General features: G+C 64.1%; 1 protein-coding gene across 6 annotated transcripts in view; it reads right to left on the minus strand.

Moving 5' to 3' along the window:
• The window catches only part of CASKIN2 (CASK interacting protein 2), a 34,550-nt gene extending 16,842 nt beyond the window's left edge, over positions 1-17,708 (minus strand). For 4 of the 6 annotated variants that reach the window (XM_080560737.1, XM_080560740.1, XM_080560739.1 and 1 more), the window contains exons 1-2: positions 16,817-17,003; positions 13,925-14,657 (exon numbers count right to left, since the gene is read on the minus strand). In XM_080560737.1, coding sequence (XP_080416863.1) covers positions 13,925-14,018 — 94 coding nt within the window. In that variant the 5' untranslated portion in view covers positions 14,019-14,657; positions 16,817-17,003. Of the gene's footprint in view, positions 1-13,924; positions 14,658-16,298; positions 16,409-16,816; positions 17,005-17,573 lie in introns of those variants that run through there. The other 2 variants (XM_080560735.1, XM_080560736.1) reach the window with 2 other exon arrangements.
• Positions 17,709-20,044: the final 2,336 nt, after the last annotated feature.

Here is a 20,044-nt window from a genome sequence, read left to right on the forward strand (position 1 = left end):
CAGCACGCCAGGCACCGTGACTCACCCGCGCCCTTCACCGGGGACCTCGGCCCTGCAAGGACGCCCGCTCTGCCCTCCCGCGTTGCGCTGCAGACGGACACGGCCCTGCCGGACACGTCACGCCGGGGAGGGAAATACCCAAACACCCCGGGCACCTGCCGTGCGTCCCCTGGGGGCTCCTGACCTGCTGAGGTGCAAGAAAGCAGGCCTGCCTTCCCCCTGCTGTGACCCCCCACGACTTTGTGTGCCGCAGCACAGCTCCCTCACTGTGTGGCGCTATCCGTGCGTGGCACAGACCCCACGCTGCAGGCCTGGGTGTCCCTGCACCCTGAGCATCCCCGTACCACCAGCCAGGAGCAGCCCCAAACACCCAGCCCCGAGCACCGTGCACCCGATGCATCGTGCGTTGTGCTCCGTCTGGGCACCGCAGGGATGCGTGCCTGCTGCCACGGGAGGCGGGAGCGGAGCTGTGCGCTCTGAACGCACCGAGTGTGAGCACACACGCTCTCGGGAAAATAAAATCTGCCAGGGGACTGTCCCCACTGAGGCCACAAACCGGCTGGAGGAGCTAACCAGCCGCCTCCTGCAGGGAGCCAGGACCTCGTGGGGCTGGAGGCGGAGGTGGCAGGAGGTGGCAGCTTCACCCAACCTGCTCCGCCCGGCCTCGATGGCCCGGAGCAGCCCTGCCCTGGCCTGCAGCAGGTTTGGGCCAGGGGCTCAGGGCAGACTTGGTGTCTCCCGAGAAAATGAGCCGTGAAGAGGTGACATCCATCCCTCCTCTGCGGGAATCCTCCCCTTCCCGCCACCCCTCTGTCCACAGGCACGTCCGCCGCGGCCACCCACACCCAGCTCCTCCCGGCGCGGCCGCCCAGCAAACGTGCTATTTGAAGTGCTGTTCCCCGACTGGTTCGGAAGAGATTCGCCCGCTTTGATAGGGAAGGAACTCGGCCACGGCGACATGAAGGGACACAACCGAAGCTGCCCAGCGAGCCTGGGACAAAGGCTGGGTGAAAGCAGAGGCTCCCAACCCTGGCTGCCTGCCGCAGCCACCAGCCCGCACCCAAAAAGGTGGCAAGATCGGTGGGAGGGAGCCCCCGATCTTCCCTGAGGAGACGGGAGGGTGGCGGCGGGTGCCAGGGTGCTGCTGCCTGCGACACCCGGCCGAGCACCCAAATGCCACGAGCGCCTTCCTGCCCACGAATGGCTCGTGCCGGGGTTTGAGGCTTCGCAGCACCCCTAAACGGGCTCTCAGCCAACGCTGACAAGCAGCTCCTCTGCCAAGCCGGGCGCCCACGGGGTGCGTCCGACTGGGGCAAAGCCACTGGGTTAACTGGCAGGGGCAGGGAGGCTGCGAGCGGGGAGGCAGATTCCCATCGACACGGCAAATGGCGACGGGAGAGAGCAAGGTGGCTGGGAACCCCTCCTCATTCCCTACCCCAGTGTCTTGGCAACTCCTCGAGGATAATTAGCGTCTTTATCCACTGAGAAACCTTCCAAAGCCAGGCGCAGGCTGCACCAGAGCTGGCCACGGCCCTGCGCGCGTTGATGCCACAGAGGCTGCACAATGCCCGGCACAAACAAGCCCCGCTCCTGGGTTTGGTAGCCCCGTGTCTCACTGTAAGCACCCCACTGGGTCCCCTCATGCACAGGCTGCACTGAAGGAGCCGCAAACCCATTTCTGAGCAGACAGCAGAGGAGTTTGAGAGGCCCAAAGTTTCTGCCTTCCTCCGCAGGCTGGTCTGGGGAACCCACAACCACTGACGAACAAAGGGGCACGGCAGCAGGACCCTGGAGTCAGCCACAGACTTCTTCCTTCTTTGGCTTTTCACAGGGAAAATCCAACAATGAAGTATTTAAAAGAGGTCGGAAACAGCGCGGGCAGCATCCCCACGCAGCGCAGACTCCAGGCATCCCTCACCCGCAGCACGGCCCCAGCCATCCGCAGGGACCCCCAGCCAGACCCCCAATTTCCCCCCTGCCATTTCCCCCTCTAAGCAAAGCAGGAAAAAACACACAGCTCGTTCAAAGCAGACTCGCTCAGAACAATGAAAGGAAAAGCCAAGTCGGAAGCCCTGTCCCCATCCGTGCAGCTGGGGAAGGTGCAGCTCTCGCCTCTCTACCCCGAGGTTTCGCCGTCTTGGTGGGGATGGAGGGGGCCAGCACCGAGGAGGGGAAGCAATGCCACAAGAGCCCTTTGGAAAAATGTGTCTGGAGTCACCCCTTTCCTTGCAAAAGCAAAACATGTGCTCCTACTCCAGGTTTGGGGCCCCCAGAAAGATCTCAGAAGGATCTCAGAAGGGTGCTCGCTCCCTCTCCCCGTGCTACCTTGGGGTTTGCACCTGTGCGACTCCTTCGCCCGAGCCCCGGGGCTCCCCCAGCCTCGTGGCCGAGCCCCGACGCACCGTGGCCGAACGGGAGCTCCCCTTCCCCACGGAGCCGAAATCTTTCTCTGCATCCCCCTGCCCCTGTCAGGATGGAAACAGCTGGTAAAAACTTTGGGTGGGGGAAGCCAGGCGGCTCCTTCAGAGATACGGAGGCTCCTTTCCCAGCTGGCCGGGGAAACGCGTTACCGGGAGGTGAAGTCACCGTCCCTGCTGGGACCTGGCTATTTCGCTCTGCAGGATGTGAACTCAGAGGAGCTGTATTTGCCGAGGGAAGAGGTGGAGCCTTTTCCATTTCCCCCATCCTTCCGAAAGGACAGGACACCTCCCGGAGCGGGAAGAGATGGGGCGATAGCGGAGGGGGCCAGCGGCCAAGTGCGGCTCCCGCGGCCGCCCCGGAAAGGACAGTGCCGAGCCCCACCTGTGCCGAGGGGACGCCGGGGACACCTCTGGGGCTGCGGGGTGCAGATGCCAGCAGAGGGCCTGCTCTGGCATTACCAACGTGCTTTGGCTCCCGTTCAGCCGGTCCAGCGTGAACTCCCTGCCAGGAGCCGGGGAAGGGGCCGCCGGTCCCTGCGGGTGCCCAGGCAGAGGGGCCGCATCAGCACCCTCAGTGATTTCATGAAGGAGATGTCAAGTAAACGGCACATTAATGTAATCCGTGGGGGCTGCTGGGCAGCTCGACACGGACAGGAATAATACAAAGGGCCTCAGAGAGATTAGGAAGGCAGCAGAGAACGAACTGGTGCAGACTCAGATTGGGAAAATGGCAAACCCTAGCATCTGGGGAAAAACACTCCGGCGGGCAGACGCTCAATGGGAGGAAGAAAGGGGGGAAGCAGGATGTGGGGGGACCACGCGAGCAGCATGAATGGGAGCACAAAGGGAGCCCCGGGCGAGGGAAACAACCTCAGCAGCAGCGTGAGGCAGCCCTGAGGGGGGGATCCTCTTCCCAGGGCACCTCCGGGTGCCCCTCTGGGGCCGGGGCTGTGCGCCCCGCTGCCACCACGGGCCGGGCTTGGTGGCGGACGTGAGAGGCGAGCGAGTACCAGGAGCAGGCAGCTGAAGGGCTCGCCTCGCACGGGAGGATTAGGGCAGGTCAGTCGGTCTGGATTCGCTGAGCAACTGTTAATTAGGGAGGGCGGGCAGGGACGCAGCCACCCACCTACACCTGGAGGGTTCTGACGCTCCGGAGGAGCACCTAACTATTCATTTTACCGTTCCAACGAGGAGCCCCAGATAAAAATGAGAGCAGTCAAGAGCAAGCGGCAAAAACCCTGTGAGCTCAAGGGACTGGAGTGAGGATCCAGCTCGGAAGGCTGCAGCACGTTGTGTAACTCCTGGGGACGGCAGGGCAAGGCTGAGGCAGGAGGACCAGGCTGGTGCTGCCCTAAGGCGCTCTGCTCTGTCCCCGTCTGCCCCAGCTCGGCACCCACAGGGGCTCCTCTGTCCCCTGCACGTGGCAGCCGGCATTTGGGATCCGCTCCGGCCGGTGGAGCCGGTCCTCGAAGCACGCAGCGATGCGGTGGCTGGAAATCCTGTGACTTCCTCACCCTTTGGCCCCGAGGGAAGTGGCTGTGTGCCTGGAGCAGCGCTGCCGGGGCAGACGGAGCCACTGTCCCCACCCTGGATGCTTTCTAATCTAGGCAAGGCACACACAGGATGGGAGGAGAGGCACCGGGAGGTGAAGCCACTCGCTCGAGGTCACCCAGAAAGAAGGTCCACGGTTCGAGCACTGTCGCCCCTTCCCAGGGCCCAGGCCCCGCGCTGCAGCGGCCGGGATCCGAATCTCCCCGCTCCGAGGCACCCCCTCTGCCAGCACCCCCGGGCAATCGGCCGTCCGCAGCCGAGCACTAACCTCAAACCGCTGCTCGCGGCTGTGCGGACGGGGTTTGAAGTCACAAGTGTTTAAAAATACCTCACGGATGCCTTTCCTCAACTCTGACCCCGCGAGCCGGCGCTGCTGCCAGCCAGCCCCGCTCAGGAACGCGCCGGCGGGTCCCCCGGGACATGCGCGGCCTCGGCTGTGCAGGGGATGGGGAAGGCAGCGGGACCCTGTCTGGGGATGTTTTCCCTACTTGTGAAGCAAGGATTCCCTCCCCTAAGGGGCCGCTGCCTCTCCGGGTTGGCAAGACCGGAGAAGAAGCTCTTTGCTTCCCACAACCACCTTCAAGCAAGTGCACAGAGCTTGATCCGAATCTCAACCCCGATCTGAGCAGCTCCAGCAAACCTTTTCCTTCCCTCCTGGACGGAGCCGAAACACAGCCTCCATCCTGCTCCTGCTGGCCCTGGGGACGCTGCGCAGCCCCAGCTCCTGCAGGTGCCGCGGTGCTGCTGCCACCGGTGGCACCTGCGCTGGGAAAGAACAACGGGATCTTGTCGAACAGCAGCAGCTCGGCATTCCCAGGCGGCAGGGGATGGCAGGGCACGCGCCACAGGGCCGGCAGGGATTCCTCTCCAAACCCCAGCTCGGGTAAAGGAAAGGGTGAGTCGGGAACAGCTCGGGCATGGCGGGCACCGACGTCTCCTCGCCGCCCTCATTCCCTGCACAAGGTCATGCGCCGAGGCAAGAGGAAACTGCCCGCAGGAAGGGGAAAGGAAGGATCCATCGCACCTGGCACGGGCCGAGCTTCATCCAGCCTGGGGTGAGCCCGAGAGAGAACCCACCTTTGCTCTCCTGCCTGTCCCTGTCCGTAGGGACATTTTCACCTAGCTGCACCAGCAAAGGGTTCCCCGGTGCCCCGCAGGGGTCAGGAGAGGCGAGACAGCCGTACGGCCGGGGCACAGGGCTGTGGTGCCCCACACCACGCTGCGTGTCCGCAGGTGGAAGCAAATTCCCCCGACAAACACTTGCGGCAGCCAGTGATGCCCTGCGTCGTGGGCGAGGTGTCCCCCTGTCCCCACGGCGGAGCGGGGACACGTCGGGGGCTCTGTGCCCATCCCGCCCTGGGCCTCGGCGGCTGCTGAGTTATTCCAGGCACCGCGCTCCTGCCCTCCCTGCACCCCAGCTGCTCGAGGTTCCTCGCATCGCCCAGCCTGGGTTTGTGGCCCCACAGCCGTGCCGGAGCCACCCAGCAGCTGCTCGGGGACCAGCTGGGGACAAGGGCGGTACGGAGCAGTCCTGTCCCCCCCCTGCATACCACATAACGCACCCGGGCTGATTTACAGCGGGGTCAGGGCCCGTCCCCGTGGTCCCAGCACTCTCCCTCGGTGCTTCCCACACCCCAACGTGACCGAGCGGTGGTGGGCCACAAGCCAAGGCCTGCCCGGTCCCTGGACCCCTGCCGGGAACCTGATCTGTTTACGCCTTTCCAGCACGGCGGGTGCGTGTCGGGAACGGCCCCGGCAAGCCCGAGTTGGCGGCAAAGGCAGGACTTGGGAGCCGAGCACAGAAAACCCCGCCTGCCGCCTCGCAGCGCCCGCCGGAGGGGGTGGCTAGGAGAAAGAGGGGGGTACGAAGGGGGAAAAAGGGTCGCATCGGCTCATTTTCATAGCGAAAGGGCAAAAGGCACCCCGTCGCACCAGCCCTCCCTCCTCTGGCTCCTGTGTCCCCCATCCCACACACACCCCGGCCAGGAAAACATTTGGGGCTGTCTCCAGCGTGAATTCGGCCCCACAGGCATTTGGAGCGGGGTGCAGCGGGGTGCAGCAGAGCCGCAACTCGGCGGGGAGGCAGAGGAGACCCCCACCCACTCCAGGCTCCAGGTGAAGCAGCTCCAGCCCTGCACGTGCTGCTAAATACAACCCGCAGGACAGACGCTCTGAGGCAGGGAGCTCCGCCAGCCCCGGGGAGCATTAGCCCGGGGGAACACAAGTTTGGGGGCCCCCACGCGTGAGGGGCAAGGAGCTGCTATGGGGTTGAGCCAAAACCCACGTGCCCGCGCCACAAAGCCAGGCTGCAAGCAGGAACTGTCTCACGGCACCTCCTCACGTGGCCAAAACTCAGCCCTGCTCTGGGACGTGGCTTTACTAACGAGGAAATGGCCAGGGACAGCTCAAATCCCTGCTGGCTGCCAGGGCTTTCCTGGCTGCCCCGTGCCCCGCTGCCTCTTCCCCTGCAAGGAGCCTTTCCCTTCTTTTTAACCTCTCAGGATAACCGGGAGCTCCTTCGAGGAAGACGGGAGCAGCCCTTCCCACCACATCAGCCCCAACAAAACCAAGCCGGAGGTATTTCAGGGTGACCAGAGCGGTCTGGGCTGGAGCCCAGAGCCCTCCCCGCTGCCCTGCACCGCTGGCCAGGCTCGCAGGGCACCGCGTCCCCCCGCAGGCAATGATTAGCCACCACGGAGGACTCTGGCCCCTTTTGGAAGCTGCCAAGGTGAGCGGCGCCCACGTCGCCTTGCTGCTGCACGGCGTGTCCCGGCCGTGCCAGGGGTGGCAGAGAAGAAGCCTCCAAAGACGGGGGGAAAGCTGCGAGGGTTTCCCAGTCTGTGCTCTCCCTAGGGGTGTTTGCACCCAACTCAGCTCAAGCCCAAAACCCCCTTATCTACACCCGTCCTTGCAAAGAGACGAGATCAAGACCCGAGCTGGGCTGCCAGAGGAGGGGAGGGAAGGACGGAGCAAGAACAGGGGCCACGGAGACCCTGAGCCCGCTGCTCCAAGGGAACAAGGTTGGAGAGCTCAAGCACCCCAAGCCATCCCCTCTCTACTGCGCACGGCCGCCAACTTGCGGGCCACGAGCTCTGCTCGAGTCCCTCTGCGAGACGGGAAGGCCAGGGCGCCTTACGCAACCATCGCCCCCGGTGCCTGCAGCCAAGGGCAGTGGTAGGAAACCCCGGGGTGTTTTCGCACCCCACGGCGCAGCCGCCCCCAGCTCGGCCCATCCCGGCTGCTCGAGCACGGCGGGCAGGGGCAGGGGCCGGGCTGCGCGGCGGCGCTGGGGGGCCCGCGCGCTCCCTGCACACATTTGGCTGGGGCCTCCTGGGGGAGCGGCACCGGCGCTGGCAGGGCTTTGCGGAAGCGCAGCCGGAACGTGTTGCACCAAGCCTGCGATGCTGCAGGAGCCGCATACCTGCCGCACACACGGGTCGGCCCTGCTCCCTTATCTTGCCATCGAAGCGGCGCTGATTTGCCGCTCCAGCCGCTCTCCCTGGGTTGCAAACAGCTCGCGGTGCCCGCGCCCCCAACCCTGCACGCGGGCTGCCGCGGCCCCGGGCATCCGACGGGAGCGAGGGATGGGCGAGGGCGTCCTGCCCTTCCCCAGGAGGGTAAAGATCGCTCTGGCAGAGCCGTTTCCAAGCAGGTCGGGCATCTCCAGACAGGTCTGTGACTCACCGGGACACCTCGGTGAGGCCCAAGGTTCAGGCAGGTCCTCGCCTCTCCAGCCAGGGGTTGATTTTGGGGGAGAATCCGTGGCACAATTTGGGGGAAAAGCAGCAAGCTCGCCGCTCCCGCCCCTCGGCTCCCCACCCCCTGCCTGCCGCAGGAGCCAGAAAAGGTGGTTTATTGTTATTTAGTTTCTGCCCTTTCATACTTCTTTGCCGAAGCTGCGTTTTGCCAGCGGCGGCCCCGGGACTGGCGCGGGGCCAGGCCAGCCGAGGCGCTTTTCAAAACAAAGCAGGGCGCGTGCATGCACACACACACGCACGGCACCGAGCGCCTCTTTAACTCTTCCCGGCCTTTGCCGGGATGCTGCCGGGCGCTCCCAGCCAGCTCAGCTGCAAACCATCCTCCTCGAGAGGTGCTGGAATTGGGTAATTCGCTCCTCGGCCTGGGGAAACGGTCTCCCCACCCTCGGCCTCAGGAGCGCGGTGGAGAGGCAGCACGAGTCGCGCTGCTGACTTGGTCGCAGTCCTTGGGGACGGCCTTGTCCCCGCTCCAAAGAGGGCCAGTGCCCGGGGTGCTGGAGACACTCCGGGTGGCGTTTCTAGGTCACAGCCGAGATTTTCAGCCCCAGTAGGCACGAGGAGGAGGAGGAGCACGGCGAGGTTTCCATCCAGAAGCAGCTTCCCTCCTGGGTGGCGGAAAGCCAGGGAGCACGGGCACGTGTGGGGCTGTTTCCAGGCACGTGGCAGAGCGCACAGCAGAGGTGCTCGCAGAGCCATCAGCTCCAGCGGGAGACCCCAGCCCTGCAGGCCCCGCTCCCACACCACAGACTGACCAGGGAGCTTCTCTCCGCAGAGCTGACTCCCTGTCCCGGGGGGGCCACCACAGCACCCCCAGCTCGGTTGCTGCCGCTCGGAAAGCCTTCCTTCCACCTTCTCGCAGCTCCCTGCTGCCACCCCCGTGCCCCCCCTGCACGTCCCAGACACGCAGAAGGAGGACAGGACACAAAGTGCCAGCGGTGTCCTTGCTGCATCTCCTCCCCTGCCTGGGAGCAGCCCCGGGGAGCGCTGTCCCCGTTACAGCCTGCGTGCCTCCCACAGCCGGGCACGCGCTGTCCCACGCTGCTCTGGGATTCCCTGCCCGCCTGCCTCGGAGCTGTCGGCACCCAAATCGTGCCACGTTTCTGGGCCAGGCAGCTGAGACGGCCTCTGCAGCTCTCAGAGAGGGAGAGCAGAGCCCTGTGGCCAGGGCTGAGTCACCGGGAGATGCCCGAGTGACGGAAATCCCTCTCCCGCCCCAAACCTCAGCCTCCCGCCTGCTGTGTTGGGGATTGCTGTCAGCCCAAACGCAGCCAGCCCGGCCCTGTGCACGGCTCCGCTCCCCCGTAGAGATGGACACATCCCTGGGATGCACAGGAGCCGTTGGCCAACCCCTGGGGAAAGCAGCAACACCTCCAGAGCAGCTCCCCTGCACGTCCCTTATACAACTCCCCATCATAATCCCCTTTTTTTCCTCCCCACTATTTCACCCAGACAGGAAAAAAAAAAAAGCAGCTGCAGGTGGCAGAGGCCGCAGCAAGGAGTTGAAGACTGCCCTGCCAAAGGGCTTTCAAAGGATGCGGACAGAAACACAGACCCGGGATGGGGTGATGGGGTACAGAGCGGGGCAGGACGCCGAGGCCATGCCCCATGGGCTGGGTGACACCTTCCCACCAGCTGCTCCATCTGCCTTCGTGACACTGTTTGCTTGGGGCTTATCTCCCCGCTCGGCGCGGCGACGCTTGCTCCGGGTGCAGCGGTGGCAGCCAGGCCCCGGCAGGGCCGCCTGTGGCCCCCGTCCAAAGACAACAACCGGCAGAGGCCGGCTTTGAAAAGCGATCGCGGCCTCACTCCTCTCGCTGCCGCTGCCTGCGTGGGGCTCGTCATTCCAGAAAATAAAAAGAGAAGGGGATAAAATCCCCCCCGAGCTGGGCAGCCGGGATTGATGACAGTGCGTGCTGGGGGGAACAAGAAAAAAAAACAAAAAGCACCAAGCAAACTGCAGGCTGGCACACGGCTGCTGGAAGAAACCCCCCCGGAGAGGCCAGGAGCCGTGGGAGGAGGAAAGGATTTGAGGGCCCCCCCCCCTCCGTACCATGCAGCTGCAGCCTCGCCGCCATCCCCGCGGCAGGAAGGCGGCCGCGCCGCGCTCGCAGGAGCCTTTGAAGCCTCCTTTTCCCCCTCCCACCCACCGCAGGCTGGTTGAAAGCACGTTTCGGCAGGCTGCGGGGCAGGGGGCTCCCCGGCGCGGGGCCACCGCCGGCCGGGCTGTCCCGGTGGCTCTCGGGGGGACGAGGAGCTTTGCCCGCTTTGGCAAAGTTTCTCGGCACTGCTCGTGGCGGCCCCGGGCATGCCTGTGGCCCTTCCAAGCCCGCACGCAGCTGTGCAGCCGGTCCAGCCCGTCAGACCTACAGCAGGCGCGGGGAGGAAGAAAGGACCTCGCCGAGGATGTTCGGGAACTCCTCGTTGAAAGCCGGGCTTCGAGGGACACGGCGAGGGCGGTGTGCTGGCTCGGTGGCACAGCCGGATCCGGCAAGCTGCAGTGCCCAGGGCAGGACCGGAATGGGCACGGTGCCCAGCAGTCCCTGTGCCACCAGCAGCGGGGTGTGACAGAGCCTGAACCGATAACGATCCCGCCGCAGGCAGGTCCTGGCTCTTCCCCACACCACCCAAACCTCCCTGCAGGTGTGAAGGGGAGGACGGTCCTCCTTGAAGGACACCATGATAGAGCGTGGGCTGGGCTGGCTGGCACGAAGGCACATCCACCCCCATCACAAAGTAACTCCTGGGTCGAGGAAAGCAGCGACCTTTTCCTTGCATGCCCGAGGGACCTGCTGCCACCGAGACAAGGAAAAAATCCTGCAGGACTCGGAGGGAGGGCAGGTGATTCTGCCAAGAACGGGGACACAGAGCACCGGTGGCAAAGGCTAACAAATAGGAGGAGAGATATCAAACCTCACGCTTCGGGGCTTAAGCTGATACAGCTACTAGGGATTAGGAGGAAAGTTAAGGGGGAGGCAGGGAGCGAATTAGCCCACATCTGCCCGCGGCGGTCTCCCAGCCATCGTCCCTCTCCTGCCCAGCTGGATGGGTGACAGCAGCCGAGAGCTGGCACAGGAAGACCTTGCTGTGCCCTGTGCTGCCGGGATGCAGCAGCGAGGGGAGCCAGCCCAGGCAGCTCCAGAAGCTTTGCTTGTGTTTAACAGCTCGTTAGGTCACGGCCCAGGTGGATCTGAACCCCAGGAGGATCTGAACCCCAGGCACCCACGTTCTTGAGGTCTGGGAGTCCCCAAAGCCCTGGTGTGGCTGGTGACAGGGGCCAGAGGCAGGCTGAGGACAGCGGGCGAAGCCCCAGCAGGGCAGGCTGCGCTCCCTGTCCTTGAGTTTAACGCGAGTTTGCTCAGCTGTCGCCCTTTCTTTGCACTTCATGCACATTTAAACAAAAAGCTCCACCACTCCCTGAAGGAAGGCAAACAGCGAGCCCAGCTCCTGTTCTCTTCCCCGGCACCTCCAGTCCCGGGCTATCGGCGGGGCGGTAAGGCTCACACCTCAGACAAAGCCCCCAGCATTCGCCCCCCTCGCCTGCCCCTTCACCCTGCTGCCGCCACCAGCTGGGACAGGGACACGCAAACCTCGCCACGCACCGTGGCACCCGTCCGGCCCCAGGAGCCGTCACCCCGTGGCAGGGATTCCTGCGGCCCCGGCTCGAGCCCCTGTGCCCCACGCGGCCGCCGCGGCCAGGCCGGGGCATTGTTAGCGAGCGCGGCCAGGCAGGGCCGGGATTGATCGCCAGGGAAAAAGGCCAAAGCCGTGACGGGTCGTTTAACAATTTCAATTAAACTCTGCGGCGCTCAGACGCGGAGGGGAGGGGAGAGGGAAGGAAATTAAAAAGAGGAACCATTTCTTTGCTGCTCAGGAGAACCTCAACAAAGCGCGGCCAGGGCAGCGGGAGCAGCCCGCTCTCCTCTCCGGCTGTAGGGATGACCACGGCGGTGTCCCGATGTCCCCTTCCCGCAGGCGGGATGGCTGCTCCACCAGCCCCGCTCCTCCCAACCCAAACTTTGTCGTCCCCCCCCGCACAACGCTAGGTGCTGTGACCCACTTGCACGGCAGCGCCTGTGTGGGGCCGAGGGCTTGCGCACGGTGCATATTAAGCACCGCGTCCCTGAAATTCCCGCTGCCGGGACTGGCGCTCGGTTCTTGCTTACGTGCGGTGACTTTTTTAGGCACAGGAAGTCCCGGAGGGCTAATCACAGTGACGGAGCTCCGAATCCACTGAGACAGCAGAAGGACTCTTAGAGGGATTTAAAAAAAAAAGTAAAAATCGGCATCTCGGCCTGTCATATGGAAAAGGCGCTTTAATGAGCAGCAAACGCTCTGCTCGCATGGTGCGGGCGGGAGGAGGGAGAGGGAAGTGTAAGGGATAGGGAGCAACCGGGGCTGGCGAGGTGGCCTTGCCAGGGCCTGGGCTTTTGGCTCCCCCTCCTTATAAAGGAGTAAAATGAAAATAAGCAGAGCGAGGGACCTGCAGACGCCGCTGCAGCGGGGGAGTTCAAGGCAGGCGTTCACGTGGGTGCCCCGTGGCTGGAGGGAGGGAAGATGCCAGAGAAAACACAGACGGGGTTTAACAGCGAGAGGTATCGGAGGAAACAAGCGTGAACTCCCCCCCGGCACGCAGGGGAGGAGAGCTGTGGGTGCCCCAAGCCTGCCTGTATCGCGCTGCCTGGCCGTGGGACACCGGCTCGGGGCTGATGTTATTTATTTAGTGCCTCAGGGCACCCCTCGAGCCTCCTGCACGAGGAAACCCACCTTGCTCCAACCCTAGGACCTGCCCCACACGGCCTGTGACACCCAGGGACCCTGAGCAGCGCGTGGAGGTGAAGGCGCCCGGTCCTGTCACCCAGATATGGGGCACCCAGCACCCTCGGTGTCCCAGGAAGGCTTGGGGCTGGCTCCAGGGGCAGGAGGCAACAGCCCAGCTGCTGGGATTTGCAAAGTTTTGGCTCCAGGCAAATCCCTCCAGGAGCCGACGCAGGGGATTTTATCCCCATCTCACGTTTATAATCCCCAGCCTAACTCACAGCTCTCAGCACCAGCCTCTCTGCCCCGAACCACCCCAATTAAGACTTCAAGCTTTTTCTCCTGCCTGATTTTCCCCCTCCCCCTCCCCAAAAATATTTCTCCTCCCCCACAACTTTCCTGAAGCCCCCTGAGACCCTCCCACAATGCGTGGCCCCAACAAGGGCCATGACCAGGAGGGCCCTTCGGGGAGTTTCCACAAGCACCTTGCAGCAGGGAGCTGGTCCCAGATGTGGTTTTCCTGTACCAACTTCCTAGCTGAAGCCACCCCGCAGGCTGCGAGCACGGGGAAGGGGTTTCTCTGGCCTCTCCTCACCCAGATCAGCTCCTGCAGCCCACACAGGAGCCGTGCAGCTTCCCCTGGTCACGCACCGCCAACAAACGCCCTTTTATTTACTTTTTCCAGTTTCCTTCTCTCTGCAGGGCACAAGAAGTGACCGGAGCGCCTACCCAGGAGCTCAGCTCTCTGCAAGGTCTGCAGCACCAGCCATAATCTGCTCCTCCACTTATTAGTTTTTTTAACCCCACCATTTTCTCTGGGAGTTTTTGGGAGGGACCCTAAAGACCCTCCAGGACCCCCACAGCACCATCAGGAGCAGGCCTCCGGCCCTCCAAACTCTCAGCATGGGCTAAGCCCAGCATTTGCTCTGAGCCCGCTCATGGCTGACCTTTCCGAGCACACATGAAAGAAAACAGCACTGCTGAAGGGTTAAACATTACCAGACTGAAATTCAAGGCTTGACAATTGGTTCCAGTCGACCGGCTCGGATGATAATTTTTCACAAGATAAATACGGCCAGGAGCGAGCGGCGATCGCTAAAGACCCTTTGTACCGCATCCCCCCGAGCAGCTTCGCCGCCTGCCCCGCTGTGATTTCCCCTCGCCCTTCCCCGCTCGGTGCCCACACTTCAGGGCCCCTGGCGCTGAGCCCGAAGGGAACCCGAGCCCTGCCGGATCGTTTACAGCTCAGTCGTTCACCAGCACGGGCAGCCTTCGTGCTCCCGCCTCCAAGCGCGGAGGAACTCATCCGCCAGGTTCAAAGTCAGCGCTCACACCCCAGTGCGGATGCTGAACCGGCCCCGCGCAGAGCCCGCAGCCCGGGCCACGCGGCGATGCCCGGCGGGAGCGAGGGAAGCAGCAGCTCCGCACCCAGGTACTCACTGCTCTTGGATGCTTTGATCTTGGCCACCAGCTTCTGCACGCCGGGTATGTCCCCGTTCTTCACGGCCTGGATCAGCTCCTGCTCTCGCCCCATGGCGGACAGGTGGGAGCGGCAGCGGCACACAAGGAAGAAGCCCTCGGATCCCGGAGGTTTATAAAGCCATGAGAATAAGCCTGTAAATCCTCAAAACATGCTCGGAGAGGCGGTGAAATCCAGCAAAAAAGATGCTTTAAAATCCCACGGGACATAAAAAGGAAGGAAGACGTGTCTCTGTCAGCAGCAGAAGTCCCTTTCTGTGTCGGGAGGAGCAGGACCCAGACGGGGTTCGGTCGGAGAACATGCAACCAGTTAAGATCAGAGAGAGTTCAGTGCTGAGGGACCGGCTCCCGGCAGCAACGGGATGCCACGAGACCCAGCGAGGCAGCTTGGGGCAGGGCACCCAGCGGGGCCGGCATCGGGATGCCGCGGGCCTCTCGGCTGAAGCTGTGCTGGGCTCCGCAGCCGGAGATGCCTCGCTTTGCTCCCCTCGCCAGGCTCTGCCACACTGACGAGTCCCTAATTCTTCCCAAAGGGATTACAGGCTCGTTGCCATCTGGAAGTCATAGATCCTCCCTCTCTGGTGCTCATTAGCCCCCTCGCTTCGGCATTCCTCTTGGCGACAGCGCTGCAGCCACGCTGGGGAGCCCCGCGCGCAGCCGAGCCCTGGTGCGGGCTGGCACGGCAGCCTGGGACCTGCGGAGGGGAAGAGCACAGTCAGCCCTCAAAGGCCATTTACCTCCCGGCTCCGTCGCGACAGCTTTTGTATCCGTGCCGAAGAACGAATACTTTGACTATATTTAGTCCTGGCGGGACTCGGCTCATCCTCGTGTTAGAAAGGAGAGGGAAGAACCTGTGGAGGAAGCCTCCGGGGGGGGGGAGGGGGGGGGGGGCATGGATGGCTGAGTGCTGCTGCTGCTGCTCATTTCCCTGCCCTCCAGCCCAGGGGACTGGCCACGCCGTGCCCTCCCCGATGATGGCAAACGGGGCTCTGCCACATCTCCCCCTCCCCTCTGCCAGCGGCAGCACCCACGCGATGGAGCAGGGGAGGTTGAGCCAAAGTCCTCCCTCCACCGCCGCTGGGACCGGCTGAACCTGCCTGGCACCCTTCCCCTCCGGCGCAGGGACAAACCCTGGCCCTTCGAGCTACCCGGGGAGCTCAGCGCCCCAGGACCCAAGACACTCTTCACCCATTAAACAAGCGCTCTTGGGCCCAAAGCGAGAAGCTGGGTGCAACCAGGCAGCACAGCCACGCTCAGGGGAACGGGATCAAGCCCCGATTGCGGCCGGTGGGGACACCCCAGAGGACCTGGGCTCCTGCTGCAGCCGTTCACCCCTCCCACCCCATGCTCTCCCCCTGCACTGGGGCAGCAAGAAACTCCCTCCTGGTTCAGGGCCGTGCATCCAGCAGGCTGCTCCGAAGGCCGGGGAGGAGCAGGAGGGCAGGGAGCACACGCCGTGCCAGCTGCTGGGCTGCCAGCAGACCGCCCCGCGACTCCCGCCACGCCGACCCGGGCTGGATGGGAACCGGCTCCAGTTTCCCGCAGCCAGCGCCCAGGCGTGCCGTCTCCCTTCCCAAAGCACTCGCCCTCAGCCATTTACATAACACTGGGTGCTCCTTCCTCCCAGCGATCGAGGTCACTGCTTCGAGGACAGAAACCACCGAAGGAGAGAAAAGGCAACAACAGCGGGAGGAGAGGTCCTGCCTGGTTCAGGGGCAGGAGCAGCAGGGACGTCCCAGCGCCTCCCGGGACCCCACACCAAGCGCAGCGCCGCTCAGCCCACCCACGGGCATCCTGGAAGCCGTGCAGCCCCCCGACACAGGGCTCCCCCCGCTCCAGCCCTCCCCTGGGTGCAGTGGCATTCAGGGCAGCCGCAGGGGCAAGACTCCGATGCTGGTTTGGCTTCTGGGACAAGGGGGTGCCCAAATTCCCAGGCCAGGCTGGGGGGTCTCTCCCCCCCCTCAGTCATTCCCCGGGGCCATGGGTTGGTTTGGCTAACAAATCCTCAGCACAGGGCTGCCCGGCAGCCCGGCACCAGGTGCTGATAGCAGTGCCCGGTTCGGTCAGCTCTCACCCCCGTGTTCTGGGGCACCCCCACAACTTATCCCCATCCCAACAAAGTTTCAGCCCCTCGGCTCAGAGCAACCCCTCGCCACAAACAAATCACCCCCCAGAGCCTCCTGCACTGCACCGGCTTCAAATCGACTTTGTTTCACTTAACTCAGCGCACCGAATCCAACTTCACGCTGCTCTGCGAGCACAAACAGCGAGTACGAGGGCGTTGGTGCTGTTTATCCGTTTATTACAAAAAAAAAACCCCTCCACGTGGCCTCACCTAGAAAACAGCCTCCCGCTGCTGCCTGCCTCTCCTGGAGCGTGCGAGGCTCAACAAATACCTCAGAGGTGCGGAGAGCTCCGAATGCCGATCTCCACCTCCTCAGCCTCCTGAGAGAGGAGCAGCAGCAAAGAGTTGCGGAAGGCACGAAGCCGGAGAAGCAGCAGCAACCATCCCGCCCGCCCGAGCCGAGCCTCCAGCCCAGGAATCCACCTGGGGAAGCGAAGTTTCTGCACCAATCCCAAGAAGAGGGAAGAGGGGAGGAAAACAAACCCGAAGCCATGGCACAAACGGGGCAGGCAAGATGCTAGCGAAGGGGGGAGAGGCAGCAGCTGCCGAAAGCGGGGCTCGGAGGGGCGGCCGGGGGCAGCTCGCCCTGCCGGGGGGGGCTCCGGCTCCTCCCGGGCCGCCTCCAGCCCCAGCTCGACGAGGCCCCGGCCTCGGGGAGGCTCCGTGGGACTCGTGCCCCGCTCCGGGGGGGGGCAGCTCGGGGTCCCGGGCGGCGCAGCACCACTCACCTGGGGCGCTCGCAGAGTGCCGAGCCGTGCCAGACCGGAGCGCGCGGTGCCAGACCGAAAAGCAGCGGGAGAGCCCGAGCCGAGCGGAGCCGTGCCGCGCCGAGCCGTGCAATTCCGAGCCGTGCAATTCCGAGCCGTGCAACTCGGAGCCGTGCCTCCCCGTCCCGGCAGGAAATCCCTCCCCGGCCCGGCCTGATTGGAAAGGGCCGGGGGCTGGGCGGGCCGGGCAGGGCCGGGGCTGCTGTCACTCACCGCCAGGCGCCGGCGGAGCGGGGCCGAGCCGTGCCGAGCCGGGCCGGAGCCCCGCCGCCGCCGCTCGCCTCCAGCGGGGCCGGGCCGGCGGCCGGGGGGTCCCCAGGGGGCCGGGGGGCGCGGCACTGCTGCGGGCCGAGCCCCGCGTTAATCCCCCCCCGTCCCGTTCCTTCGTCCCCTCTGCCACCCGCCCCCCTCTGCCCCCCCAGCTCCCCCCGGCACGGCTCCGCTAAGGCGGGGGGGATCGCCCAAGCAAGCCGGCCGGCTTTTGCCGCATGATACCGGCGGCTTACCGGCACTGATCGGATTAAAGCCCCGCGGAGGCTCGGATCTGCTGCGCCAAGCGCCCGGCCCGCCGCGCCCGGGGGAGCCGCCAAGAGCCAGCCCCGCTTCCACCCAAACCCCGAATGCCAGCGCCTGCAGCCGGGGGCCCCGGGGCGGCGAGGGGCCGGTGGCTCCCGGCACAGCCGGGAAGCAGGAGGGGGTGATGCACACACCGCCTTACCCAGGTCCACGTCTCACAGCTGCCGTGGCGAAGCACGAAGCCCTAAGCAGTCCCGGGAAGAGCGGGGAAGCGCCAGGGCTCGGTATCCCTTCCGCGAGCTGCGCCAGAGCTCGTAAAGCCCTGTGACGTTTCTAAGACTCCACCAAATTTCTCTAGCGCTTTCTGTCCTTTGAAGGATCTTAATTAAGCCGTGCAGCTCCCCGAGCACAGACTAAAGCTGCTTTCCAAAGAGCCCGGCACGAGGCGCACGTCGCAGTTGGGCGCAGGGTGGGCGCGTTTCAGCTGGGTTCCCACCCGCTGCGTGGCCAAAGCGGAGGCACCGAAGCTTTAATCTCTGCCCTTGGAACTGAGGGTGCATGGGGAAGCTCCCCCCGATTTGCTGGATATCCACAGTTTCCAGCAAACTGACTCTGAATGTCAAACAACGTTTGGGTGCTCCGGACTCCGTGCCTAAGCCCAACATTTTCACGTTACGGTCATGCTGGCAGGCAAGCAGCCAAGGAGGATTAGCCTCAGCGGCCCCGATCTCCTAGCGTGCACCTCACAGCTTTGTCTTTACCTCCCGGAGGCTTTTTGGTGATCCTCAGCACAAAGACCCCCACACAGCGCCTGCCCTCTCTGCCTTAATAAGGTGGCGCCTGCCCCCTCCACCTTACCAAGGTGTCAGAGGCCTGGAATGGTTTTTTTTTCACATGTCCACAGACCAGGGGCTGAGGAAATTGACCAAAATCCCACTGCAGAAAAGTCTCCTCTAATTTGGCTACTTCCCTGCCCACGGGTGAGTTGTTTGCGTTTTGAGGGGAGTTTTTGGGGTGCAGGCACCCTCGGGAGGCCGGCTGAGAGCTCAGCCCTGGCCTGAGCCCCCGGGCCCCGGCAGCGAGGTGCCCAAAGCAGCACGGCCCGCGGTCCCGCCTGGTCCAGTGGGGACCCTGCTCCTCCCGCAGCTCTTCGGGTCGATGTTGCCATCTAGAGCCCATGCTACAACCATCATCTGCTCGCAGGGTGCCGGGAAGGAGTTGGTTTGGTTTGCTTTTAATTCACGGCAGCAAGTAAAAGCAGCGTGGCTGGGGTAGGGACAGAGCAGAAGGAGCAGATTCCTTGCTCCTCCGACTGAGACAGCTTAGACTGAGAACAACACTGCTCAGTGCCTTGCCAGCTCTCCCCAGTTCAGAGCTTGGGCAGCTGACTGGTGGCCAGAGCTCAGCGCCGTTCTTGCAGCCCCAGCAGCCGTTCGACCCCTTCTCCCTTCTGCAATTTACCTTAATTGCTCCCCTCCCTCCATCATCAAACCAAAACGGCGCCCGCAGCTGCTGCCAGGAGGGAAGGGGCCCCGCTGGCACGAGTGACGCCTGCGGCAGCGCCCGCAGCAGCTCTGCCGACAGCTTCAGGTGAGGCCACGCCAGACCCAGCTCCACGGCCGGAGGGCGCGAGGCTCCCGCTCCCAGATCTCGCCTGCGAGAGCCGAACTTGGAAGGCGGCAGCGGTGACCCCACCCAGCCAGGAGCCGGCAGGAGGGCCACAGAGGCCCGCACCAGACATCTGAAACATTTTAAGTATGCTATGAACCAGCTGGACGGAGACGCACTTCTCCCCCTCCCGGCTCAGCTGCAGCTCAGGCTCCTCCTTTTCGTGGCTGCAACCCGAAAGCTCCCGCTCGCACCTGGGCGTGGGGAGGCTCAGAGTCCCGGGGGGGCCGCGGGAGATCCCCAGGGCACTGCTTTCCCCAGACAGGAGCACAGACACTGCTGCCAGGACACTTGCTGGTGTGCAAGTTGCACCCCCACGAGGCCAGCACCACCCCCAGGGAGGCTGTGGCACCCCCCCGGTGCCACATCACCTGTCCCGTGGGAATGAAGGTGAGGGTTGAGGGTGAAGCAGGGCAAGGAAGGGCTGCTCCTGCAGGCAGCCAGGCCGTGGCAGAAGGCAGGTTACTGAAAGTCACCCCCAGAGCCATTTCGGAAGCTCCTGGCGTTCATTCCTGCAGCTAAATGTGATCAGGGCCCCGCTGCTGGGCTTTGGGCCTGTCCGTAAGCAGCACAGAAAATCTCGGCTTCATTCCTGGTGCTCGGCACCCGCATCCCAACCCCAGGGACCTTTTTCCTGTGCAGGTATCTGTCCGCCCTCCCCTATCCAGGACTGGCTTTTCCCACCTGGCTCAGCACTCTGCACCTCGCTCATCGCAGCGTCAAGGGCAAAGCTAGAGCAGGACAGGGATCAGCACACACGAGGTGTCTATGTACACATTTACTCCATCTCCTTTTTAAAACCTGCCTGGCAATAGCTGCTACTTGAAGTCTGAGAACAAAACTTGGGTTACAGGGATGAGGAGGAGGAAGAAGCGCCCCCAGGGACCAGGCTCCAGCAGGCAGGCACGGGGAATGGGTTGGCCCCGGTCACCTCCTGTCCCTGGGCCAGGCGCAGCGTGGCTGCTGCTGCTGATTGGGATGAACCCTCCACGCAGACGCAGCTCC

The sequence above is a fragment of the Anser brachyrhynchus genome, assembly GCF_964034855.1.
Source record: "Anser brachyrhynchus genome assembly, chromosome: 18".
Taxonomy (NCBI): Eukaryota; Metazoa; Chordata; class Aves; order Anseriformes; family Anatidae; genus Anser; species Anser brachyrhynchus.